The sequence below is a fragment of the Gavia stellata genome, chromosome 30, assembly GCF_030936135.1.
Source record: "Gavia stellata isolate bGavSte3 chromosome 30, bGavSte3.hap2, whole genome shotgun sequence".
NCBI lineage: Eukaryota > Metazoa > Chordata > Aves > Gaviiformes > Gaviidae > Gavia > Gavia stellata.
In genome coordinates, this window is record NC_082623.1 from 812,267 (window position 1) to 839,110 (window position 26,844).

Here is a 26,844-nt window from a genome sequence, read left to right on the forward strand (position 1 = left end):
GAATAAGCTCTGAGTTTGTATAGGGATTACATTTGCATAATCTGTTTATTTCTAGAAGTGTGTTTTATTTTTCTATGTAAAACTTAGCGTTGAGTCTGAGTTTGGTAAATGATGTATTTTGTAGCTTTCATGGTCTGTAGAGCCCTGTATACATACCATTCTGATTAGAAGGTGCAATGAATAGGTGTTTTTAAATGTGACGGGAAAGTATGTTCTGGATACACTAGAAAACAATCCTAAAATACGATAAATGTCACTCTTAAGATGCAAGCGGTTGTGTCACTTCAGACTACATTGATTTTTCACTTCTTACGGTTGAACTGTTGCAGGTTCTTTTTCTTGGGAGAAGAAAAGAAAGATGCTTTTATTTATTCCCTCACCTATTTTGTCCTTTTCTTTCCCTAGTTACCCAGTGGGAGACTCTTCCACGCTGCAGCTGTTATCTCAGATGCTATGTACATCTTTGGCGGCACAGTGGACAATAACATTAGAAGTGGAGAAATGTACAGGTTCCAGGTAATTCACTGATAAACGCACTCAAACTTCCTCACCAATTCTGCATGCATCCTTCTGGCTCTGGCTCCGGACGTGGCAGAGTTTCTGGTTTGGCTCACTCTGAGCTTGATGGCTTTCGTTTTGCATCCTTCCTGCACGAAGGCTTTGCATTTCAGATTCAGCTGCCGAAGATGATTGTATATCTTTAAAATCTGTTGAGATATGTTATCTGGACAGACATTTTGGTAAGGCCAACCTCTCCAGTGCCTTCTGAAGTCCTAACAGAGATCAGGAAAACTTATTTTGACAAATATTGAAAAGTATATCAGACAGGATTTGTCAGGATGTTTAACTGAAAATTGACTGTTCCTTTTCATGTACTGTCAGGTTCAGAGTTCCTGGGTCAGAGCATTTTGTCCTGAAGTTTTATCTTCATGCAGCACTCCCACTCTCACCCTCCCAGTAACTATGGGAATTTTAAATTTCAAATTTCAAGATACACACACCAGGTCAAATCCCCCCCAAACTCAAGTTTAGTTTTATTGCTTAGGACCCTCAGACAAGTCCTGAGAGCAGGTGAGACTCCTAACTGCCAAATCCTGAAATCTACGACTTGTGATGAGGCACAATTCTTCTATGTTACCCTGTGTTATCTTTCATTGCCCTCACCATAGGGGAAGCCCTTGCATGTGTTTGGTTTGCTTGTAATTTTCTGCTTTATATACTACATTGAGGTCAAGTTAATAAGAAAATCCAGTGGTAGTGTGTGTAACTACAGTGCTTTTGGATATAGCCGTTTGAAATGAATTCTGTCTTCTCTGGGGTTTTATTTTTTTAGTTTTCTTGTTACCCTAAATGCACTCTGCATGAAGATTATGGAAGGCTATGGGAAAACAGGCAGTTCAGTGACTTGGAGTTTGTTTTGGGAGAGGTGAGTAGAGTTTATTGAAAAAGTGCCAATGGGGGTGTTACTGCGTGTGTAGCATGTTTGCTGGGAAAAAGCAAATTGTATGATGATTGTGCCAGAAACCCTGGGAATGAAGTCTTAAGAGCAGCATCACTGGCGAAAATTATGTCTGTCTGATTTAGTAAGTTACAATAATCCAGATAAATTTGTAAAGTTGCAAAGAAGAAGAAACTTTTAAACTGAGAAGGTCTGTGGATCACTGAGACATAACCCGAATTTATCAGAGCACATTATATATAGTTGCGATGTGAAAATGGTACTAACGACCTCTGTATTCCAGGTCCCAACTGTCTCCTAGAAAGTGCAGGTCAGTCGTTTGCAGATCCATGTATCATTTCAGGAGCCATTTTTAATTACTGAAATAAAATAGAATGAGAAAAAGCAGCACAGGGGAATGATTCTCTAGTAATGAAAACAATTATAAAATTTTAAAAAGAACATGTTTTCTGAAGAAAAACAGGAGAAATTTGAACTTACCTACATTCCTTTTGCAAAAAAAAGTTATAAAACACATTGCAGAGATCAGATAACAGATCCTCAACAACAGATGAAGTAGATTATGAAGAACAATAGCAAACAAACATAATGTTGTTTTGAAAAAAGAAAATGAAACCAAAAGTCAGATGGAACAATAAGAAGCAAAATCTGTGACGCTGAACCTAATCAACAGCTTCCACTCAGTGAACGTAACAAAGACTCTTTCCAAATGGTGTTTGCCATTAGCCTTTAGGGAAAATAGGTGTTGAATTTCATCTGTATGTGCAGAGCAGATGCAAGGTTGCCTTTGATTCTAACTTAAACTAAATGTATAGTAACCTGGAGTTCAGCCCAGGTTTCTGTGGCTTCTACCATCTGCCACCACCATGTGATTTGGGAATAAAAGTTTAATATGTGTTATTCCTTTGCCTTTGACAGAAGGAAGAACGAGTTCGAGGGCACACCGCAATTGTTACAGCTCGCTGCAAGTGGCTGAAAAAGAAAATCATACAGGCAAGGGAGAGGTTGAAACAGGCGAGTACTTTAGAAAAGTAATCTTGTGGCAAGATAATGATTATTCTGCCCAATTTTGGAAATCAGGTTGTTAGGAAAAAGATAATATCTGCTGAGACAGATATAGGACCAGAACAGCTTCTGATGCTAAAGTGCTCTTGGGGAACTAAAATAAAGAGGATAATTAGTGTTAACATAGGCTACTGGATGTATATCAGGCCAGGCGAGGAGCGTAACATGGAGGAGCCAAAGTTAATCCAGTTATCTGGATTTGGCGGTATGGTTCTTGGGAGCTCTCGTAGCTGTCTAAGTTCTAATCTTGTGGAACACCCCTGGGGAGGTATGTGTACCCCTCCCTCTGGGGAGGGTAAAAGCTGCATGTCATCGAGGATGGCCTGCAAGATTAGACAGATTAGAGGGAAGACAGTGTTAAGGTTTTGAGCCTGGCTCTGTTCTCTTTACCTTAGTATTTCCTGACTTTTTCCAGAGTTGAAGGTCTGGTGCCTCTGGTTCATTGTCTATTAATTTTAACTACTTTCAGCTTTTCAGCAGCAAACATTTTATTGCTCTTGAGGAAGTGGTAGCACACAACCTGCAGTAAGACATATGGATACCTCATTGCCCCTTAGTTAATTGCTTTGCCACCCCACAGCCCTTCATCTTCACTGGAAGAGGCTGTAGGGAAAGGCTGTCAAAGTGAAACTTGAAAATAACAGAGTGGTGTAAAATACTTCTGTGCAGCACTTTGAGCTCTGACTTTGCAAGGCAGGGATCTGTGGAACCTGCCTCTACATCTTACTTCTCCAAGGAGAGGTGGTGTTCCTGCTGAGGGCAGAAATGTGAGCTCAGTGGAATTCATTCCTCCCTTTTTCTGAGGTGCTTTTGAGCTTTATCCAGGAGATCACATTTGTTCTGATCCATGTTTGTCACAGGATATGGAACAGTAAGTCTAAGACATATGAATTCCTTGTTATCCTGAAGATAAAGAGATCTTGGGTCTTGAAGAATGTGCAGCAATGAGAAGGATCTTTCCTCTGGTTTGATAGTAATGCGTGTGAGCTGACACAGCTTTCTTGCCGTGTTTGAGTGTTTTTTCCATCTCATTAGAAATCAAAGCAAGATATTGAAGATGAGGGACATGCAACATGTCAGAAGGATGGGATTGGTGGGAATGTCAAGTTGTGCCGCCTGCAGCCGCTGCTGGAAGTGCCCATCCGAGAGGCTGAGGCGCAGCCCTTCGAGGTGCTCATGCAGTTTCTATATACGGATAAAATAAAATACCCTCGCAAAGGTAGGACAGCAGGATAAAAAAAATACCAGCAACTGGGGAGCAAACATCTATTTTGATACAGAGCAGGATTGAGCATTTGCAGATGATCAGTCCTGCTCTTAGTGCTTAATTACTTACCTGAGACTAAAAAAAAGCAGATTTCTATCAAAGCATACTAACAGTGCTTTGTTTTTTCCTAATTATTTTCAAACATCAAGGAAAAGCAGGTTCTTGATCTTTCCAAAAGATGTAAAAAAAACCAACCAAACAAAATTTTCATGGTATTTTGAACATTACAGCAGCCTGCCTGGAAGGGCCATGTATCCTAAGTTGGCTTATTTCCTTTTTCTGATGTTGTTTTGATCCGTTGCAAACTGAGCCCACACAGAAAAGCAGAGCAAACCATTATTTATCATCTCTTCAAAATGCCAATCCAAAGGAATGCCTCAGGAAAGGAAAAATCCATTTGATGCATTCATTGAAGATCCCTGAGTTAAAAACGCTTGCAGGCTGGGAGGTAATAGGCAGAGATCTCTCAGTGCCCACACAGCCAATCTAACTCATGGCCGTGTTTGAGAGACGAGCTCTCTTGGGCTGTGGGAACCAGACTGGCTTCCCAGGGGGAGCTCCGGCTGGTTGGGTTGGGGAAGCTGCAGCCACGTGGCACGGTCAGGTAAAGTGAGGTACGTCTATCCTAACGCTGAAAGCTTTGCTTCAGTTTCAGTCTGGGATCTTTCCTTTCTATAAAAGGTAATTCTCAGGAAAATAACAATTTCTATGCAGTTGTCCCAAGGCTTTCCCTGCAAGGTGGCCTGTCTGAGAGCAAGCCTAATTAATGGGGACAAGGGAACCTTCTCATTGGTGTCTGCTGACATTGCCAGATCCCGCTCTCAGCGGGTTCACTGATCCTCAGCATGCTCACTTCAGGGCAGCATCAGACCAAGGAAAGGGTTATTGTACTGAGCTCTTCCCTTTGTTACAGGCTTCCCAGGCAGCCTTCTACCCTTCCCCCAGCCCAGCAAACTGTTCTCCCTGGTGCTTACCTTTCTGCTGGGATTCTCCAATGGCCCTGTCCTGACCATTTGTATTCCTAGTTGCTCCTCTCAGTTCAGAGAGCAGCACCTTGGGGGTCCATCCAGAGGCTGAGCTAATAGAATTGGGCATGCTTATCAAATGGGATTTTCCGATTAGACACAGGGAAGACACGTGACATGCAAGAAGGCTTTTCTCTACCAAAAAGTAGTTACAGCAGATGGCCAGAGATGATCTGTGAGGAAAGCAAAGGCTGTGGAGGATTATTCCTTGAGTTGGTGTCCCAGTAGCCCCACTGCAGTGGTCTACGAGGGTCCCCACTGCCCCCTTCTTACTTCAGCCCTCTCTTCTAGACCAGCTGCAGATCTGTACACACACAAGCACAGAGTGCCTTCATAAGGGTCTGTCAAAATCAGGGAGCTGATTGCTAATACTGCGTAAAAACCAAGGACTTCCGCAGAGCTGTTAGCAACTGAGCACTTTGGAAAATCGGGCTGCTAGCTTCAGAGCTTGTCAGTGTTTTTAGAATCTTCACTTTCTTTTGAGGGTTTTAAAAAATTGTGATCCACAATGTCACAAAATCTTTGTCCAAAAAATCTTTTGGGATGGCTGTTTCATGCCTCTATTTTGAAACTCCTTTTTTAGTATCAGCAATGGAATTTTTTTCTCCATAAAAATACTTCAGTCGTTGCCCATTCTACCATTCCGAATGCTCAGATTGATATAAAAAGAAATACTTTGAGAAAGGTTCCTCTTTTTCTTCTGTGAGCTCTCCAGCATTTTTATCTTTTGTCATTTCAGGTCATGTGCAGGATGTGTTACTTATTATGGATGTATACAAACTAGCCTTAAACTTCAAGCTCTCTCGACTGGAACAGCTCTGCCTTCAATATATTGAAGCATCCGTAGATCTGCAGAATGTGCTCATTGTGTGTGAAAATGCTAATAAGCTTCAGCTGGATCAGCTAAAGGTAATCACATTTTGCATACAAAGTAACTGATACGAAATTTAAAAAATAAAATCTATGTAATTAATGTTTTGCAAAAGCTATCAGCTTTTGCACATTCAATTCTTCCTATAATTATAGTTGCTTGAGTGTATGTTAGTGTGGATTGTCCTGCAGTTGCTCGTGAATATTATGTAGGTTGTTTTCACTAAGTGTTTGATATTTTTGCATATCTGCCCTGTAGGATGTAAAGGGCAGAGGGACTTTGGCTCTTCATCAATTCACTCTCACTGCAGCAAGATGGAACCAGTGCGTTTTCTGGTCCCACTGTTTTATACAGAGACTACAAACAGGTTCTTTCACCTGGTCTGATGAAAAAAATAAATTCTGTTCTCATGCCTTTGATCTGAAAAACACTCTATGGAAAAATAAAATGTGTCCGCAATTCTCCGTCTCTGTGTAGTGGGTCAAGGGCTTTTAGGCATTTGCTGAAAGTCATGGTAGAGTCGATACCCCCAGGCTTCAGACCATGATTTGCTGTGATGGTCTGGTTCCCACCAACAGTGGCCAGAGCCGATTCTGCTTAAAGCTGCAGAGAAGAAGGTCCTCCACCCATGCCCAAGAGTCAGTGCAAGATCATGCAATGCCTGTTTGAGCAGCCTGTGCATATCAGTTGGCCGTACAGCTGACGGTTGCAAGCAGAGTGAGGCTAGAGAAACCAGTATGCACTAGCACTTCCTCGGGCTCTCTTTATGCACTGGATTTGGGCAAAGGAAAGGCATCCAGGAGGACAGCAGCAGAGTCAGCAGCAAGTATGTAAATGCTGGCACAGCCTTTGGTGCATAGGACCATGATGCCATTAGCTGCCCAGAAGCTCAAGCAAGTATCTCAGCACTGGTGGATCTAGTGCCAATAATTTCAGATCAGCCAGCTACTTCCACCTGCCTTCACTACCAGCGGGGTGACAGGGACTCTTCCACACAACTCCATTTGGTCAGGATCACCTTGAGTTGGCATCCTGTCTTCTCACATGCGCGTTAGTCCTCATGGGTAGGTGCCATCTGCAGAAGGCTGCTCTTTCTGGCATCCTAGTCATTGTTTAAAACATTTTACAGATGGGTCCTCGACAGATCCCTTTGGGTCCCAGGTAAAATAACTTGGCAGAAAATGGACACTAGTTCTTACTCTTTGGGTGAATTTTGCACTCACCTTATGGTGAGCTGGTATAGATTATATTTTTTGCTTATTAAAGTGTCCTGAGGGAAAGCCTTGGTTCACACTGGCAAATGAAGTGCCATTTTTTGTCCCTTTAACTGTTTAGCATTAGGTCTGGTTCATTTGTCACCTTTCCACCACATTGATTTTTCTAGCAAGTTTGTCATACAAGAACCTGCAAGAGCTTCTTCAGACTGTTTGCAACCGCTACAGAATAGGTTAAGGCAAAATCCACACAAGGAAATCCTGCAAACTATTTGTACCCTTAATGGATAGTGTTAAGAGTTAAGAACTCTTCACTCTTCTAATTAACTTTTGGTATCTAATTGTATAAAGAATTATTATGAGAAAGCAACCAATCTTAGTTAGCTCCATGGGGTTTTTGGCATCTTCTGAGATTCCTGTTTTAGAACGCTTCAGAGCATCTAGATGGGAAACAATTAATCTTTTCCTTGTTATTATTTCTTAGTCAGTTATTTCTAAATGCTAAGAATTGTCCTGAATTTCCTGTTCAAGTAGGAGCCTAAATGGTCACTTAGTAAGGAGATCATTGTTTGATATTTCCAGCTGCAGGATCCGTGTGGAGTGTCATAAGAAAAAGATGGCTGTTTACACTTGTAACATGGTAACATTTATGTCATACTGTAGGATGACTTCATACAGTAAACCATAATTTATTTTTTTTTAAGGAACATTGCCTGAACTTTGTGGTGAAGGAATCACATTTTAATCAGGTAATAATGATGAAGGAGTTTGAGCATCTTTCTTCATCCCTCATAGTGGAGATTGTACGGAGAAAACAGCAACCTCCTGTTCGAACACATTCCGATCAGCCACTTGACATCGGTAACTTTAAGCTTTATAAAGTAATTAGTTGTGCTGGTTTTGCATTGCTAATGGTTTGTTTAGTCTAGGAAGCAGCCTAGGAAGCAGACCACTGCAGACCACCGATTCTCCAGTTAGTATAACTGTGCTTAGGCTGTTTCCCAGACTAAGACAGGGTATGACGGTTCCAGTGAGCTTCAATCAGAACAGTATCCCCATCAAAATACATGAAAGGTCATGTTAAATACAGTCGTGTTCTTCTTGCAGTAAAATACCCCGATTCTGTTCAGAGAGAGACGAGGCAGAAGGAACAGCAGGGTATAAAGAATGATGCAAAGAAAAGGCAGTGGACATTCAGTTTACGTGGACTAGAAGGTAACAAAGCTGAGTGGGGAGTTGGCCTGCTCGTAGGTTTTAACCAAAGAGTAGCAGGAGTAAGGAAGAAGATCTTGTGAGTAAGCCACTACTGACAAGGTTGACCTTATTGTGTGTGTGTGAGGGAGAGAGGCGGGGGCGAGGCGGGAGGGAGAGAGAGAGGGAGAAGCATGGAAAAATTAACCAAGAAAAAGAAAATGTAGTGGAAGAAAGGAGCAGAAGATAGGGAGGAGAAGGCTTTGAGAAGATAAATAACCTGCATTAATGGTCATGCCTTTCATTTTCATTCTGTGATTGTGCTGGAAGGAGAAGATTTGATTTACAATTCTATTATGGTATTCATCAAGGACTGATTTGGGACTAGTCGTATTCAAGATTTTATCATGCTGACACACAAAAAAAGGAATGTAATAATGAAATTTGCTGAGGCCACAAAGTTCAGAGGCATTGCCAGTGTTGATTTGGAATACTGCACAAAAATAATTGGGGACTGGAGAGAAAGATGGGGAGGCCAGTCCTGAAGGTCAAGTAGAAAGCCTTTGGCTGGCATTTGTCCCAGGGAGAAGAGAAATGCACTGTCCAGGAAGGTGGCATAGCCAACTTCTATATCCAGAGCTGGAATGGTGTGAGAGACCCAAACATCAAAAATTGAAAGACGAGCTTTGAAAATATGAGTGAATTTGGATCAGACTTGAATGTGCTCTATTTCTCAGTTATTGTGTATTTTTAAAGGTTAATTAAAATGTTGGATAAAAGAAGCCTTTATTGAGGATTTGGGAAAGCTTTTCGATTAAGAGACAAAATTTTATATTCCTGGTGGTTGAAAATAGCGAAGAGGGTGAGGAAAAATCAGATTTCTTTGTAGAGAACACCTTTCAGTGTGGCTACAGCCAGTGTTTGCTGTCAGTGGTTTGAAAGCAGAGCTGCCAGGTTTGTTTCTGGGATGGGCAGTAGGTAATGGATTCTGGTGGGGAAGGATGAAGCTCATTTTGCACCAAGATTATGAGGAAGGGCCTGCCTCAAAGTCATCCCAAGGATCCCAAAGGGAAGAGGGGCTAAAGCTATGGCTTGGCCATATATTAGTTTGATAGTACCTGATCACCTGGAACTATCAAGTCTTTAAGTACTTCATTATGTTAACTTTCAGGAACATCTTTAATTCAGGACATGAAGGCTTACCTAGAAGGAGCTGGGACTGAATTCTGTGATATCATCCTTCTCTTAGATGGCCACCCACGGCCAGCCCATAAAGCAATCCTAGCAGCCCGCTCGAGGTAAGTTGCTGTTTACTAGACCTATACCAAATATTGTGTGTGTAAAATGCAGTGCTGTGCAGTCTGTGGGTCAGCTTGCTTTTTCCAGAAGACAGGGGAGGAACTTTGTATCCGCATAAAGTGTAAGATGCAGCTTTGCTCACTGAGTGTAATAAGCCTTTAAGCAACAGTGATTAAATATTTTTTTTCAATTTGATACCCAGCAGGGAAAGATAGGAGGAAATTAAAGCTGTAGAGATCTCTAGAGAATGTGTAAGAAGCTGCACTGCAAGACAAAGAATCTGTAAAACCACAGGAAGGGAAAAAGGGTGTAAAACATAAGGCTGTTTTCAGTGAAGTGGAAAGCAACAGATGTCCACTGAGGTCAGAAAGAGTCTTCTGATGGTGAATATCCATTTTGAATCACATGAAACTTGAATCTCTTTCTCACTTGCTGATATTTAAGACTGGGTATGAATAAGCATAACAAAATGGTGCATAACAGAGACTAGATTGTTCCCGTTCTTTGTTGCAGAGGCAAGTAGTTCACCCTTCTGAAGATGGGTACTATTCTCCCTCCTCAGTATGTGGGTGAAGTGGGTTTGTCCCTCACTTGTCTGTTCTGTGTACCTGCACCTTTGTGTTCTGCCAAACATTGTGTTCACATAAAATTTCTATTTCAAATAGTGTCACAATTTTTTTTTCCAGTCCCAGTAATAATATTCAGTATTAGTTACCGTGGTATTTTACCAGAAGCATTTCACAGCTCTTAAAACAACCCTCTATGATTGGCATCCTGTAGATACCAAGGAAATTCATAATGCTTTAAGCTCTCTACTGGGTCTTATGCAAATTAGATGAAAATCAAAGCACCATGTGTCCTAATTTTCAAGAAACAGAGACAAATTTCAGGTAGTGCTGATGGAAATAGGGGGATTATATTTGGAGTTCTCTCACAGGCAGACATATATGAAACAATAATTTAGCAGTGTTTTTGCCCAGGTTGTCACCTGAATTTGCTTCTTTGGAAGCTGCAGTGCTTAATGCAGCCTTTGAACAGTACTGGGTTAAACCATCTGTCTGCAGAATGTGTTACATCAGTTTTATTTCCTTTTCCAGTTACTTTGAAGCCATGTTCCGTTCCTTCATGCCAGAAGATGGCCAAGTGAATATTTCTATAGGTGAAATGGTTCCCAGCAAGCAAGCATTTGAATCTATGCTTAGATACATTTATTATGGAGAAGTAAACATGCCTCCTGAAGACTCCCTGTATCCTTAAATCTAAAGTAATTGAAGTATCTGTCTAAAGCGCATGCACAGCAGCTCACCTTCATTCTGCGCTAGATTGCCAGGCAGAACCTAGGAGGACTATTTGTCAGGGTTGCATTACCAGGTACCGCATTTTAACTTCTGTCATTATTTGTGTTTACAATCAGTGCTGTTACCTTTGCTTTAGTTTTTTTTCCTTAATGAGATTAACAGCTACCTCTTTGCTGCACCTTACTATTACGGCTTCTCCAACAACAGACTGCAAGCCTATTGTAAGCAGAATCTAGAAATGAATGTCACAGTGGAGAACGTACTCCAGGTAATTGTCCCCAAGCAGCTTTAATTAGTCGCTTGACTTAGATACAGGAAAGCCAAAGGGTCTAGTCAAGTGGGTACCCCCAGTGCCAGGTTCACTGAGTTGCTTCCAAACTGACATCCACTGAGACTGCACAAACCCTTCTAATGACAGTGGCCCTGCGTGGTTAACATGGATGCAGGGGCGCAGCCTTCAGCAGCTTTGTTTCCTTATCTGCTTTTTGTGTCAGTAGTGCTCCTGTGCTGAAGTGTTTAGCAGATACCACTCAGCTGGCCAACAGGATGTTCCTCTTGAGCTCCTCATCCCCCGCTGTAGACCTAAAGGTCATTTTAAGATGTACCATGTGCTCACCACTCAATTCCAAACCCTTTTTTGGTAAACATTTGTACCAGGGCAAACGGCGATGTGCAGGTGATGTTTTATCAGTAATACTGACAGGATCTGGCACTGAACTCTGTCATAAGAAAGCCTACAAAGCCACCTACTAGGTAGGCAGACTGAACCCTCTGCAACACGAGCAGAATCAATTCCAGCGTTAACTGCTTTTGGCTCTTGCCCATGCCAGTCTCACTGGGGCATTTCAGGAAACCTGGCTCTGAAACAGATCCGTAGTTTCCTGCTGATTATCTCCTGAGGACTCCTCACATTTTAAATCCAAGGCTATTTTTGAATAGTTCGGAAAAGATTCAGGTTTGTAAGATGGAGATGTTCCCCTAGCTCGGAGGAATTACCACCTCTAAGTCAGAACAGTGTTTGTGCACTGTACATCTGAGCCATGCAGAAGGAAAATCACATCGTTGCTTTTGCTCTAGATTTTAGAGGCAGCTGACAAGACCCAGGCCCTGGACATGAAGAGGCACTGCCTGCACATCATCGTTCACCAGTTCACCAAGGTTGGTTGCATCTTTTCTGGGGCTTTTGAGAGCTGCTGTCCTCTGTCACTGCATTGGTTGAAGACGCATTAAAATAGGAATCCATTTCATTCTTTCTCATGTGAGACAGCTGAGAGCTGGCTGTGTGTTACTGACACTCACTGATGAGTCTGCTAGGCATACTTTTCACACTAAAAATAAATGGAAGAATGGAACAGCCTGGTCTGGAAATGTGAAGACCTTCCAAAACAGAAGTTACCCAGAATTGCTTCCATTTCCACTTGTTTCAGCTGTTAATTTTGTGCTGTACCATCTCTGGGTTCTCATCTGTATAGCAAGATAAGTTTGTTATGTACTGAGGGCACAAATCTCTCTTTCACTAGCAGTTACGAGTGTGCTGTTTGTATTTCTCTTGAAGTATTCTCTGTCATAGATGTTATATTGTCGTGTGCTCAAAAGCCAAACTACCATGTCCTGGGTGGGCTTTCTGCAGTTTCCATGTTCTGATACGTGGGGTGATTCATTAGTGATAGGAAAGGTCAGGAGCCTGATGTGCTGATATTCCTGTCCTCACTCGAGAGAGGAAGGGTATTGTCATTTAGTTGTTCCTATGAGATACGATCCTTCCATGAGAGTTTCCCAGCATGTCACCAGTTTATTGCACAACTATTAGCATTGTTGAAATTGATAGATAAATCATAGGAATTGGGATTTCTGGATGCTACACACTTACGGATAATAATTCCCTAGTTAGTATTCAAGTAGCTCTCAATCTTCTGTATATTTAATCTCACAATCCTCCTGCCGCTGCCCATGGAGAAGGAAAGCACCACTCAGTCCAGTTTGTATCTAGCGAGGAGACAGAGAGAGGCATTCAGGCTCTTTACTAAATGCCTAAGTTGCCCAAGCGTAATGCATTTTACGTTCAGAAATAACTGAAAATGCGTAAAAAGCTTTGGGAGTGGAGCCAGCATCCAGGAATCGTGCTCCCAGAGGAGGGTCCCCAGCATGAGGTTGCGAACCCTGCCTTCATCTTACGTATTTTCTTCTGGCCTCATGAATCCTGCAGAGTGGCCCAACTTCAGCAGGGCATGGAGAATGGTCCCACTGTGGGTTATAGGATAGCCTCGTGGTTGGGACATCTCCTGGGGCTTGGGGTCAATGCGTTAAAGTCCCCAAGAGCTGAAATCTCATGGTCTCAAATTCCCAGTGGAGGCTACAGGAAGACAAACAGGTTGGCACGATTCTCACCAGAACGTACTGGGGGGAAATGAACATTGCGACATTTCAGAAGAGATTGGAACTGAAGGGCGTTACTCAGTTGTACTCCACCAATCAGAATATGTGGAAATGTTTTATATTTAAACTGTTGACTCTTAGAACAGTTTTCATCAAAATGTGGCTGGAAGACTGTCAAGCAGATGTGCACAAAGAAATCTTACTTATGCAATGTTTTTCTTTGGCTTGAGAGGCTTCAGTGTGTGATTTTTGGCCCGGCGCTGGGTAACTCTATGTGTGGCTGGGCACGAATGCTTGCTGTTCTGCTCCCTGGCAAGCCACAGGCTCTGAAGGGTGATTTGTTCTAGCTGCGCAAGCCTGGTGGGTCATCAAGGCTTAGGCAGGCTGGGTGTGCGGCCGTTGGGATCTCTTGTTCTTCCAGCTTGGTTAACACTGTTCTCGATTCGGACTGTTAAGGAGTTTTCCCCACAGTAAGAACACTAATTGAAGAGCTGTTCCCAGAGGTTTGCTAGTTTGGGCAACGTGTTTTTAGGCTCTTGTGTGTCAGTATTGTGCAAAAGCCCTAATAAAACAGCTGTTCTGAAGTGTTTGTACTGACACCCTGATCTGTTCCTCCGCAGTGCGTGCCTCGGTTGCAGGGGCAGGATTCCCACCAGTGTTAACGGGGTCTCTTTCCCTCCCAGTACTCGCGGGCCCTTATTTTGGGGATACTGCTCCAAGCACATGTCGTGAGCTCTTTCTGAAAGTATGCTCAGCTGTTTCCTTCCTGGGTTTCAAAAGATGCTCGGGACACCTTTATTCGGTCAAGCTTCTTAGAGTGAGGTGGTATCTTTTATTAGATCAGTTAATACAGGTTGGATAAGTGGACAAGCTTTTAGGCAGAGTCTGCCTTTGACTTGTTAATAACTCTAGAAAGAGGGATAACTGGCTTATTACTGTGGGGTTGTGGAGAAGGAAGGAATGTGTAGAGCTCCTTTTTGATAACAGTTGAGCTTCTGAACAGCCTAAGAACATCAAATTTGTTGTAGATTCTCATATATCTGACGTGGCGAAGGTTTTTGTTGGCTCATGCTCCAGTGACCTGCTTTAACTGCAGGAGGCATGCCAGCAAAACCAGCACGGACACTAAGCACAACCTTTCCTTAGGAGCACACAGGAGCAAAGAGATCAGGTCATAAGTCATGTTCTCAGTAGAAACACAGACTTCAAAGTTCAGGGCTGTGCTGGTGCCCAACTTTGCTTTCAGGAGAGTGCTTAGTTGGCATCCATTAGCAGTAGAGCTGTCAATATAAACAGTAATTACACTGCTTTCTCAGAGAGGCAGTGCTGGGGTCAGCGTCTCTGCTGTTCTCCATTCCCATCCCCGCCATGCAGCAGGCTGAAACTGGGTTGTAAGCGCAGGAAGTCGTGACTGGAGCCCCCGTGGGCCGTGCTCTGCAGCCCAGCTCCACGGCTGTGATTTCACTGCCTGTTTCATGTGGGGTGGCAGGGGTAAAACGGTGACACATCAGCTATGATTTGGGGAGGGTTTTAATTTCTTTCTGTTTTTTCTGTTCTGTTTTTCTTTTCCTTGAAGGTCTCCAAGTTGCCAAATCTCCGCTCCCTAAGTCAGCTACTCCTTCTTGACATCATAGAGTCGTTAGCTAACCACATATCAGACAAGCAGTGCGCAGAGCTGGGCTCAGACATATGACATGCTTTGGTAATCGAACTTGTCATTTGTTCCTCAAAAAAACTAGCACTTTACGGCTGACTCTCTTTTTTACCATTCCATACTGAGCTGCTCAGAGTGTCTACACAATATAGCAGGCGGCCCAGAGGAGCACGGACAGCTGACTTGCTCTCCCATGGATTTGCTTGGTTTGTACCTTTGTGGAGAAGGGTTTGGTCTCTGTTACGCAAATGTGAAATTGAAACCATTACAGGAATGAATTTATTCCACGTGGTTTTGGGAGTAACTAAGTTCAGAATCAAGCCCGTTATTCCTTTTATACTGTAAAATAAAGCAGTCGTGAGTAAGAGAGTCACTAATACTTTGAAACACAATATTTGAAGAATACTATTTAAAGAACTTCAGCTGACACAGCCAGGGGCTGTAAGGGGAAGTCAGATGTAACAAAACTGGAAACAGAGATCGTGGTGTTCTCAGTGAGGCCGACCGTTGGACCAGAATGTAGTGACTTTTCAGAGACTCTCCATGGCGTGGATTAGAAGATAAGCCCTTTTGCAACTGCTTTGATTGGTGGGCTGCAGGAAGTCCAGACCTGTGCTCTGCAGCAGGTCAGACTAGAAGATTACAGCGGTCCTTTCTGACCATCAAATCCATTAATCCTGTCTCGCTAAGCCTTTCTAAATCAATTTATTAATAAAAGAGTTAACATCTTCTCCTGGCATTTCATGATTGACTTGGCTTTCATTTTGGAAAAAATTAAGCAAAAAGAGCTCTGAGCTTGATGAAGGTCACTTTGTTAAAAATAAGTGTGCTAGATATTGTTACTAATTTTGTGCTGAAGTGTCTTCGTTAGTCGTTGCCTTTGCAGGAAGGTGAATGAAGGCAGAGCGCCCTTCCCAGCCAGTTCAGAAGCAGCTCCTGTTCCCTCCCGGTTGCAGCTCCCCAGCTCCCCGCCGTGCTGGATGCTTCCCACGCTGCAGACGGGAGAGGAGTTTTACCTCTCCCTGGCTGCTGAATTAATGCAGCTTGGTTGGGGAGCGTTGGAGATCAGCCTGTGTTGGTGAAACATCTGCAGACAGAACTGCTCCCCAGCCTGAGAGCCACCAAGGCAGCCCAGAGGAGGGAGTGACACAGAAGCCAAGGATCAAAGTCTTGTCCTGCCTTAAGCTGCACCAGTTGGCAGAGGTGAAGCGGACGGCAGCGCTGACGTTGGCGCTGCTCTCTGCTTAGCTGTTTGGAATGGCAAGAGTTGGTTTGAGCTGGAGCGGTGGAAGGACGATCACTCCGGGGAAGCGCGGCTGCCCAGTCCCTGTTTCCACCTTGCAGCCATAGTTTTTAATTCAGGGCAGTGAAGTGTTCCCAGGGCAGTACGAGTTGTGAGCTCCTGTAACATGACGTGCACGTGCGTGCTTCCGTGGGCTGAGGGCGTTGCCATCTCTGTGCAATGGAGAATGTGTTGTTCTGTTTAATCCAAGGGAAGCGCTTTAGGGACCACTCGATCTGTCTCCCAGCTTGCTCAGGTGAGTCAGACCAGAGGTGTCAGATGCATCTGAGAGCCCAGGGCTCATTTTCAACCAGAGGGATTATTTCCAGATGCCTCATAGGTAATGAAGTCTCTTGTCGAAGGTCATGTTAACTGTGCTTGCATTCTGCATGTTCCCTGGGAAACCAGAAGATCTGCAAATGGAATGGTTATACGCTACAACTTGTAAGACTACGACAAGTTATTTTCAGCAATGCTGAATCCACTAGAGGACACCCATTTCCCAAACATGCGCAGCATGGTTCCCTCAGTAAGGAAGAACGGTCTGATTTCAACTGTGCCATAACCAGCCTCTTTTTAACTCCATTTTCTCAAATTATTTGGGGTTTGGAGCTTATTCCTGAGCCCATCGGCGAGGAAAGGTGCAGTCTCTGCACCCTCTGAGCCGGGGCACTGCGGGCGTCTGTGCTTTGGCTCTGGTTTTGGCCTAGTCCCGGCTCTAGTGACCGTAATGCTCAGTCAGAGTTGCGTTGCATCGGTGGGATTTATTGCCTGAAAAATTGCGGTCAAGGGTGCTGTTATATCATCATTGTGACTTGCCTCTGGGCTGCTGTTGTGCAGGGTGCCGGGAGCATGCACCCCTCTGAGAGAGGAGCCGGGGACCTGTCCCGTGGGCAAGGCTGACCCCTTTGGCCTCAGGTGCCAAAAGGGAGGGCCCTGCCAGCTTGATGGGGCACCCTGGGTTTCCCCAGGGATCTCGGGATGCGAGGTTGGGCAGGAGCAGCTGGAGTTGGAGGAGCTGCTGCCATGGGCCTGGCAGCAGGGCCAGCACATGCAGTGGGGTTTATTTGAGCTTTCTAAGGCAATTGGGTGTCCTCGTTATCGCCACCTCAGTGCACCCAGTGGCCTCAGACACCTTTTTGCCAGCAGGTTCCCAGGGTTAGTGGTGTTAGTGCAGCCTAGGGGCAGTTTTGTACTGGAATTTTGGGGCGTGAGCTCATATTCCTGCATTTGATAAGAAATAAGTAACAGCATGGCTGTCTAGCTTTGTCTCATTCCTGCAGTCTCTGCCGTATGCAGGCCACACTGGCTCTTTAAAACCCTCAAGTCACACTTTACTGGCATCATTGTCCACACTCTGGGGTTTATCCCAGCAAACTGCAAAAAGCAGGTCCCAGCTGAGCGCACGGCCCCACTTCCGCACCCACTTGGGTTTGTGGTTTTGCCGTCACCACGTGGCTGCTCACCAGAGAAGGGGGCGATTTCCTGATGGAAGATGCCTGGCTGAAAGCCCGTCAGGCTGCACGGGGGGCACAGACCCCCCCCCCATCCATTACGCTGCTGTTCAGAAGTCTGCTGTAGCCACTCCCTGTGTATCAGGTCCAGGTTTACGAGATGGTCTTGGCCCCCAGCAGCTGCTCCCACCAGGCACGGGTTCCCCCAGGGCCGTGCAGCGAGGCTGGACGCCTTCACCTCCTCCTGCCTGCATGGAGCTGAGGGCAGGCGCGGGAACCCACGCGATGCTGCTGCTTTGCTGGCAGCTCTCCGGTGGGGCTCAGTGTGCTGCCTGCCCCTCTGCAGAGCACTGTTCCCCCCCGGGAGAGGGACCACTGGTGGGAGAGCAGGAACGTACCCATCTCCCCGACCCACAAGTGAGCCCCAGCCTGTTGGGGGGGCAAGGGCAGACACCTTGGCTCCTGCAGACGCAGAGGAGAAGCAATTCCCACCCAGTCCTCCATCCTCTGCAGCACCCAGGGTGCCGAAGCCAAGAGGTCCCAGTTTTGCCACTCTGCTCCCACCACAGAGCCTGCAGGGCCCCCGCAGGGTCAGCTCCCGTGGTGCAGACAGCACCCGCCCCCCAGGCAGAGGACCAGCTCCCCCCATACCTGCTGCCACATGGGACCTGCTACAGCTTGGCAGGAGCCTGGCAAGGAGCAGTGCGGATCAGGGCCACGGCCTCCTTCAGCTGCTCCAGCCCTGAAGATGCTAAAGGCAGGCCCATCCCTCCTAGAGCAACCTGCACATCCCAGACCAGGGCTGGCGGGGTCCCTCCTGGGGCACCAGCCTGGTGTCTGGGCAGGAGGATGAGGGAGTCACGCCGAGGCTGCCCATGAGTCGCTGGGAACAGGAAAAGCACAAAAACTGAAAAATTACAAACTTTAATAAGGAAATGTGTGCAGTGATGGTGAAAGTGCTGAGGTCCTGCCAGAGGGTAAGCATGCGGAGGGAGCAGAGCCCAGGCTGCACTAGTCCTCCACCACTTGCAAGCCCAGGATCTTCTTGACGTAGTTCTGGACGTTGACATGGAGCTGGGGCGCCGTAGCTGAGAAGGTCTCCATGGCCAGGGCCCGGGCTGACTCTGACCCGTCCCACATGGCGCGGTAGAGGGGCAGGGTGTACTTCTGCTTTCCCTGCAGAGACAGAGCCGGGGTTACCCCCCAGCCTCCTCCCCAGCTCCAGCGGGGTGAAGCCCCAGGAGCCCCACATCCCGCACCCACGGCACACCACCTCCAGCATCGCCCTACTCTCAGCCAGGGAGAGAGCACAGAAGAACGGGACAGGGTGGAAAATGCCGCCATGGGCAGCCCTCAGCAGTGTGGCACCTGGAGAGGGGAGAAAACCTTGACCTTGGAGAAGGTGCAGGGTCCTGCCGCTGGGTCGGGGCAACCCCCAGTATCAGAACAGACTGGGGGATGGATGGATGGATGGATGGATGGATGGATTGAGAGCAGCCCTGCGGAGAAGCACTTGGGGATACTGGTAGGTGACAAATTAGACATGAGCCGACAATGTGCGCTCTCAGCCCACAAAGCCAACCGTATCCTGAGCTGCACAGCGGGTGGAGGGAGGTGATTCTGCCCCTCTCCTCTGCTCTCATGAGACTCCCCCCAGAGCACCGCGTCCAGCTCTGGGGTCCCCAGCACAAGACCCTGTTGGAGCAGGTCCAGAGGAGGCCACGGAAATGGTCAGAGGGCTGGAACAGCTCTGCTGTGGCGAGAGGCTGCGAGAGTTGGGGTTGTTCAGTCTGGGGAAGAGAAGGCTCTGGGGAGACCTTACTGTGGCCTGTCCTTAGATAAAGGGGACTTGTAAGAAAGACACAGAGAGACTTCTTACCAAGGCCTGTAGTGACAGGACAGGGGGTGAGGGTTTTAAACTGAAAGAGGGCAGGGTTAGATTGGACATGGGGAAGAAATGTTGTACGATGAGGGTGCTGAGGCACAGGAAAGGTTGCGGATGCCCCATGCGGGGAAGTGTTCAAGGCCAGGTTGGACGAGGCTTTGAGCAACCTGATCTAGTGGAAGATGTCCCTGCCCACGGCAGGGGGGATTGGACTCGATGATCTTTAAAGGCCCCTTCCAACCCAAACCATTCTGTGGGTCTAAGAGCAAGAGCCAACCGCTGGCCCTCTGGTGCAGAATGTCCTGTGCCCTGTGCCCATCTCTCCCCCGATGGCACGCTGCCGGGCACAGCCACCACTGCCCAGGGACAAACCTGGCTATGGAGGAAGTCCTTGACCTTGCTGTACTCGGCCTCGAGGTTGTTCTTGAGGATGATCTGGCACCAGCGGAGTCGCAGCTCAGCGTTCTGGGCCTTGGAGATCTTCGGGTACATCTTGCTCAGCCTCTCCACGTTACCTGTGAGAGAGGGATTGTCACCGCCCCCATGGGGGCTCTGCCTCCAGCTCCCAGCCCCTGCTCCGAGGGGACCCTGTCAGCCCATCCCGGCCGTGCTGCAAATCCTCCAGGATCCTCCCAGCCATGAGCCAGCCCTCGACCCCCCCTCCCCGAGTGGGGAGGTGGCTCAGCAAAGAGCGCAAGGAGAGCTGAACACGGGGAGGTGACCGCCCAGCTGATCCAGCCTGGGGGCAGCAGGGCTCCTCCCTGCCACTGCACACATCCCCATATGTCTAGGGACACGCTTCCCCTGGCTTTCCACCCCCCACCACAGTGATCGAGGCTTCCCAGACACCAGGAACTGCACTGCTAGACCACAACAGGGATGTACTGATGGCCACGCACCCATGCGCCCTGCTGATGTGTCCTCACATCCCTGGCCAACTGGCTGGACCGGGGCACGTCACCCTGTGTCTCCCCTGGGCACTGGAGCCCCAGGAGGTGACCTGGCCCTCACCTTCTGGCAGGGGGGATTTCTGCAGGACCTGATCCAGGAAGTAGACCAGCTGGTACGTCCTCCAGGCCGTGACGTCCACGGCTTCAATCGCCTCCATGTTCAAGCCATCAGCTGCCCAGAGCTCTGCTAGCTCATCTGCCGGCTTCATCAGCTGCTCCCCCGGCGAGAGGTCGGGCAGGTAGGGTGGCCAGCCCGGCGTGTTCAGCCAGCGGTCGAACTCAAAGCCTGCCGCAAGGAAGGGAGGGAGAGCTGGGACCGGTTTTCGGAACTCCACGCTGGGTGCTGCTGCCCAGACATCCCGCTGCCTTCTCTGAGGGTGTCCCCAGCACCAGCCAAGCTGCCCAGAGATGGTGACAAGCAGAGACTTAACGGGGTGAGGCCATTAAGCCACCCTGGGCTTGGTGTGTGCTTGTGCGGTAATAGCCCTGCCGCCACCAGCGAGATGAGCCGGCTCCAGCATGGGAAGCTCCTGCCAAGCCTGGATCTCCACAGCAAAGCTGAGCTGAGCCTGGGGCGCTGGCTGAGCCCAATCCCAGCGCTCGTCAGCAGCTCCACCAGCAAATGCTCACGTCCTGGTCCTAGAGACTCACCGGGCTCAGCTGTCCGTGGGGAAACCCCATGAAACAGCACCTGAACACAGAGCACGGACTGGATTTGTATGGAAAAAAAAAAAATCAGGCTGAGCAGGTGCATGCCCGAGCCCAGGTTAGTGCCTGATCCCGAGCTGGCCAGCGCTGTGCCTCCGCCATCGGAGCCGAGGCCAGTAGCGGCAGCAGCATCTCCAGTAAAACACACAAACCAACGTACACGGGGTCTGCAGGGGACACAGGATGGCTCTGACACCCACAGGGTGCTGGTTTGCAAAGCGGCACCCCAGTCCCCTGGGCAGGAAGGCGCTGTGCTGACCTGGGATGGAGTCGACGCCTTTCTCCTTCAGCTCCGGGAAGTACTCCAGGAAGAAACCAAGGGCGTCGTCCGCCGTGATGCTCTGGAACTTGAAACGGTTCACGTAGGCCTGCAGGGATGGCCGGGGCGTCATGCTGCATCTGCTCATCCCTGGCAGTGCTGCCCGGCCCTCCCCATGCTCCATCTCATGGGGGCTTAGCGTTGCCAAGCCCACGCTGACCCCCAGCCCAGCCCCCTGCATCCGCGGGGACACCTCTGAGCATTGCCACCAGCTGCTGCCAGTGCGGGGCCAAGTTCTGCCCTCACCTCACTCCCCCATGAACATCTCTGTTTCCCATCTCCTCTTCCTCTCCCCAGCCATCCTGTTCAGCCCGTCCTTCCCGAGGTCCCGCTTGCACGCTGGCCTCCCACCGTGGGTTTTTGTATGACTTGGCACCTCCACCTGGTACCTCCCCACACTGACCTGGAGGAAGGCATCGAACTTGCTCTGGTCCCCCACGAGATGGGCCAAGTAGCTCACGAAGCAGTACCCCTTCTCGTAGGGCGTTTCGTTGTATGTGTCATCCGGATTGACACCTGGAAAAAGGGAAAACCCTCAGAAACCATCTGCCCATCTGCAAAACAAAACGGCCCTCACGTGCGCCGAGATTTCTCCTTTCTGTGCCGGGTGCAAGCCTGTCACATCCCTCCTGGAGCCATGGCCTCACTCGGGTCCCATCACCACCACCGGTTTTATTGCAAGCCATGAAATACCCCAGCAGCAGGGCTTCCCCCCACAACACCACACCTCGCTTGCCCCCGCTACCCCCGGCAGGCTGCGGGAGGACGGGGACGCCCCACAGACCTGGCTCGATGACCACCCGCAGCTTGTTGAGCGGATGGTCCTCCCCCGTGTTGTCCATGTGCTGGCGCAGGAGGGCCCTTCCCGTCGCAGCCTCCAGGCAGGTGTACGCCAAACCTGGGCAGAGACAAGCAGGAGGCGTTTGGAGACCCCGACCAGACCCCTCTGCGCTTCGAGTGCAAGGGGTGCTGCTGCAGGAGGGAAACAGCGTTAGCTTGTGAGCTGGGAGAGGAGGAAACTGATAAAAGAAGGCACTGGGATGGTAGAGTTGCAGAGAGGCGTGGCAACCCAGTCCTCGGCTAGCAAGAGGTTTTTAGAGCCATTTAAATTTATCTGGCTGCAGCAAACGGTGCCAGCAGCGCCTAAGCTGCTGGATGTGACTGTGTGTCCAGGGGGGAGCTCAGGGCGGCTGGTATCAGCTCCCCGAGAGAGCTGTGGGAGCAAGAGGAAGCTGAAGCTGGGCAGAATCGCGGTGCCCATGTCCCTGGGACGGGGCTGCGGGGGCTCCATCCATCTCTCAGAGCAAAGGTGGTTCTGTTGCTAACACGAAACCCCCGGGGCGTTGCAAGCTGCTGCTCTTCACCTCTTCCGAGATGGAGCGCAGGCTCCAGCCCTGCACGCAGCGCTCGGAGGGATGCACGGAGCCGCGGCGCACAGACCCCGGACCCGCGCAGGTCCTGCCTGTGACGGCACGGCCGCACGCAGAGGGGACTCGGCGCCCTGCGGCCAGGCAAGGCCACGCACCGTAGACCTCGGTGGAAATGCGCCTCTGGGCGTACATGGTGAAGCCCTCGTTCAGCCAAAACTCGCCCCACGTGGCGTTGGTGACCAGGTTGCCAAACCAGCTATGGGAGATCTCGTGGATGATGACGTCCACCAGAGAGCGGTCCCCGGCCAGCAGGCAGGGCGTCACGAAGGTGAGGCAGGGATTCTCCATCCCGCCGAAGGGGAAGGAGGGCGGCATGAACAGGATGTCATACCTGCCGGGGAAGAGCAGGCGGCTTGGGTCAGACCCACCTCCTCCCGCGGACGCAGCTGGGGACGGAGGGAGGCTCCCTCCCCGGCCCCAGGGAGCAAAGCCCTTCGGGAAGAGGAGGCCGTACCTGCCCCAAACATAAGGTCCAAAGAGCTTCTCTCCAACCACCAGGAACTCCTCAATCACCCCATCGTACTCCTTCTTTGCAGCCTCGATCAGGCAGGGCTCTGCCCAGACACGACTCCTGGCCAAGTGTGTAGAAGAGGAAGTTTTAACCGTTAGTGAACTTTGACCCTATTGCTTCATCAGACAAAAACTGCATGTGTTTATTGCACAGCAAAATAAAAACCTGCTGATAAAGGAAGCTAAAGAGACTGACAGTGCAAACTGCTGTAATTTCTTTCCTTGTCTGAATGTCAAGGGGCTTTTATACGGCTACTGTGACAGCCAGGAACCCGAACAAACCACCGGCCTTGGGAAGACATGGGACCCTCCATGAACGGGGACCCGCTGCTCTCATTAACGTGCACAGGGGAGAAGCCAGCAGAGCCCCGCAAGGGCAGGGGGACCCAGCACCGAGGCTCCTCCTCACTCTCAAGAGCAAGAAGCACCCTCACCCGGCAGAGCCTGCGGTCTGATGATGCAGCGCCACGTGCACAGCAGACGCAGGACTGACTGGGTCACGCTTACAGTCGGCCTCTCTGTGCCTGCCTGCTCTCCGGACCCAGCGGTGCAGGGAAAGGCAGCAGGCAGCTGCCACAGGACAGCACGGCATGGGAGCTTCACCGTGCGGCTCCCACAGCCAGGGCTTAACGCTCGGGTCTCTTCCAGAGCCACTTACCTTGGGCCAACGTCAGCAGACACAATGTCCCCAACAGCCAGAGCAATCAGGTACGATGGGATTGGCTGGGACATCTTGAAGACGAAGGTGTTATCCTTCTGCTTCTCCCAGCTCGTGGCACTCATCACAGCTGTGAAACCCTCAGGGACCTGGACATATAGATAAAAACATCTATTAGATCCGTAACATACAGAGTGGGACGTCAGCTAACCCAGCTGGGAACGCCGCGATGCCTGATGGCGAACACGTCCCAGCACGCTGAAGGTGGCCGGGTCCATGGGCACTGCAGGTTTTGGGGCACAGAGCAGAGCACTAACGCCCTGAGCTCCAGCTCGGGATCACAGCTGCACCCCTGCGACAGCATCACTCGGCACTTGGGCTCAAACACCGGCTGGGTGCAACACCAGGACGGACACCCGGAGCCGCCCTGCAAGGTGCCAGCGAGATAAAGAAATGCTGGAGCTGCAGGTGCTGAAAGGGCAAAGGATGCAGATCCTTCAGACGCTGGCTCTCCTCCCTTTTCTTACACAACAACTCGTTTTTCCCGTTCTCAAGCCAAAGTCGAACCTGTGGCCGATCCACCGGCCTGGGCTGAGCCCTGGGAGACTGATCCGGTCTCTCCTCTTCTGAATGCGGGGCAAGCCCCTGCGGTGCCATGAGGAATATGGTTTTCTTGGTACAAAGCATCACGCCGGGGCTCTACGACAACCAAGCCCCGCGCTCACCTGTCGAGGGGGACGCTGCCAAAGCTTTAAGGGTGGAAATTAGAGCAGGAGGCAAAATAAATAAATTCCGCCATCACCCGCTGATGCCACCACGGGCCGTTGGCATTGGCTTGGTGTCACACTGGTAAGCGGTTTCCCTCGCCCGTGGCAGGCTGGCACCGCCATGTAACCGCCTGCACGCAAGGAGGGAATTTGGATTATTTAGTCCTGGTTTTGTGCTAAATCTGGGGACCAGCGGCTGCTTCTTCCATCCTGGAAGCTCGGCAGCCTCGGCACCGCCACCAGGGCCCAGTGCCACCTGGTGTCACCCCACCCCTCCAGCTGTGTCCCCCCCACACTCTGCTCGTCCCGGTTGCCCTCCCGCTGCTACACATGCCAAGAGCAGGCATCCCGCTGCCCTCGGACTGCTGCGGGGCAAAAATAGGGTTTCCTGTGCTAATTAGAGGAAAGACTTAGACAAACGCACAGCACGAGGGGAGCCGAGAGGTTTAAATGCTGAGTTGATCCCAACAGTTAGTTAGCTGATATTTTGGCATCGAGTATTTCGGCCACCTCCCACTGGGGGAGAAGAGCAGGACGGCCGGCACGTGTGCCCGCTCACAAGGGATTGCACGAAGCGGCGCCCGGCACGCGCGACTGGGGAGCAGCAAGAGGACCGCTGGGCTCTGCTTGTGTTCATCCGAAGCTGGACGGAAGAGAAAAAGAGGAGCATAAGTAAACTGTTTCTGCGGGAGTTCTCTGCCGGGCGCCTGTGGCGGAGGGTTTCAAGCGAGCGTGACAAGCGACACCTCCGGCGTGTCGGTGCTGCGCGGGGGCCCGGGTGCCGTCACCGACGCGACGCCCCGATGTTTCGGCGCATCCTGCAAGGCAGCCAGCCGGCAGCTTCCCCGCCAGCAAAGTCCGCGGACTCGGGGCGGGTTTTGCTCCCGCTGGGTGCGAGGGCGCGCCGGGCCCCGGCCCCCGCGGGCACCGCTTACCTTCACGGTGGCGGAATAGGTGCACTTGACCGACGGGGTGTCGAAGCCGGGGAAGAAGGACCTGTTGAGGACGGCCTGGCCCTGCGTGTACATGTAGGGCTTCTGCTTCCCCGCCGTCTGCTCGGGGGCGAGCCAGCACACCTGGGGAGCCGAGAGACCCCGGCGTGAGGGGTGTCCCCGCTCCCGGCGCTCCTGAGGCCACCGGGGCCCCGCACCCCCCCCCCGACCCGGCCCCCCCCCGGCTCACCCCGGGCCCATCGCCCGCCTCGTAGTCGACCTCGAGCGTGAGGAGCTGCCCGGCGCGCGGGGGCTGGGGCAGGGCGATGTGCAGGGCGCTGCCGTAGCTGGCGAAGGGGCGGCTCTCCGCGGGCAGCGGCTGCCCGCCGGGGGTCCCGGGGGCGCCGGGGGGAGGCAGGAGCGCGACGCGGCGCACGGTCAGGCTGGGGTGCGCGTCCAGCCGCAGCGGCCCCGCGCCCTCGCGCGCGCAGCGCAGCTCGAGCCGCGCCGTCCCGCGCAGCCGCCCCGCGCCCGCCGCCGCGAAGGTCACGCGCAGAGAGAGGTGCAGGTGCCGCAGCGCCCACGCGCCCGCGCTGCTGGCCGAGGCCGCGTCCCGGCTCGCCGCCGCCGCCATCGCCGCTGCTGGGGGCGGGGCCACGGCGGGCGGGGCGGGGCGAGACCGGCAGGGGCGGGGCCCGAGGGACCGCCCGGGGCGGGGCCACGGCGGGCGGGGCGGGGCGAGACCGGCAGGGGCGGGGCCGAGGGACCGCCCGGGGCGGGGCCACGGCGGGCGGGGCGGGGCGAGACCGGCAGGGGCGGGACCCGAGAGACCGCCCGGGGCGGGGCCACGGCGGGTGGGGCGGGGCGAGACCGGCAGGGGCGGGGCCCGAGAGCCCGCCCGGGGCGGGGCCGCGACGGGAAGGGGCGGGGCCGGGGCGGAGCAGCGGCGGGGGGGGGCGCCTGGAGCGGGGGGGCCGTGGGGCCCACGGGGGAGGGGCCCACTGGGAGCAGATCGCGGGGGGGGGTCCGGGGAGGATGGAGGGGGGATTCACGGGGAGGAATCCATGGCGGGGGGAGCTACGGGAGCGATGGGGGGGGCCGTGCGGGGGTGTCCGGGGGGGACCGTGTCGGGACCCACGGGGAGGGGATGCGGGGGGAGCCCGGGGGGGAGTCCGTGGGGAGACCCACGGCGGGCGGGGGGGTCGGGGAGGGATGTAGGGAGCGGTCCGG

General features: G+C 50.8%; 2 protein-coding genes across 2 annotated transcripts in view; one reads left to right on the plus strand and one right to left on the minus strand.

The window, feature by feature from the left end:
* Nucleotides 1–15,430, plus strand: part of LZTR1 (leucine zipper like post translational regulator 1) — a 37,369-nt gene extending 21,939 nt beyond the window's left edge. The window contains exons 10-20 of the mRNA XM_059831121.1: nucleotides 406–516; nucleotides 1,334–1,426; nucleotides 2,378–2,473; nucleotides 3,560–3,743; nucleotides 5,556–5,725; nucleotides 7,606–7,762; nucleotides 9,264–9,390; nucleotides 10,489–10,638; nucleotides 10,852–10,957; nucleotides 11,767–11,847; nucleotides 14,642–15,430. Of these exons, the coding sequence (XP_059687104.1) occupies nucleotides 406–516; nucleotides 1,334–1,426; nucleotides 2,378–2,473; nucleotides 3,560–3,743; nucleotides 5,556–5,725; nucleotides 7,606–7,762; nucleotides 9,264–9,390; nucleotides 10,489–10,638; nucleotides 10,852–10,957; nucleotides 11,767–11,847; nucleotides 14,642–14,758 (1,392 nt within the window). The 3' untranslated portion in view covers nucleotides 14,759–15,430. The remainder of the gene's footprint in view (nucleotides 1–405; nucleotides 517–1,333; nucleotides 1,427–2,377; nucleotides 2,474–3,559; nucleotides 3,744–5,555; nucleotides 5,726–7,605; nucleotides 7,763–9,263; nucleotides 9,391–10,488; nucleotides 10,639–10,851; nucleotides 10,958–11,766; nucleotides 11,848–14,641) is intronic.
* A 2,990-nt stretch (nucleotides 15,431–18,420) lies between these two features.
* Nucleotides 18,421–26,248, minus strand: RNPEP (arginyl aminopeptidase). Its single transcript, XM_059830993.1, has 11 exons — nucleotides 25,865–26,248; nucleotides 25,618–25,758; nucleotides 23,916–24,064; nucleotides 23,202–23,318; nucleotides 22,843–23,078; nucleotides 22,102–22,215; nucleotides 21,721–21,833; nucleotides 21,258–21,366; nucleotides 20,352–20,576; nucleotides 19,713–19,855; nucleotides 18,421–18,631 (listed from the first exon to the last, which is right to left on the minus strand). Exons 1-11 carry the CDS (start codon nucleotides 26,246–26,248, stop codon nucleotides 18,467–18,469), a joined length of 1,896 nt encoding a protein of 631 aa, XP_059686976.1. The 3' UTR covers nucleotides 18,421–18,466.
* Between the last annotated feature and the right edge of the window lie 596 nt (nucleotides 26,249–26,844).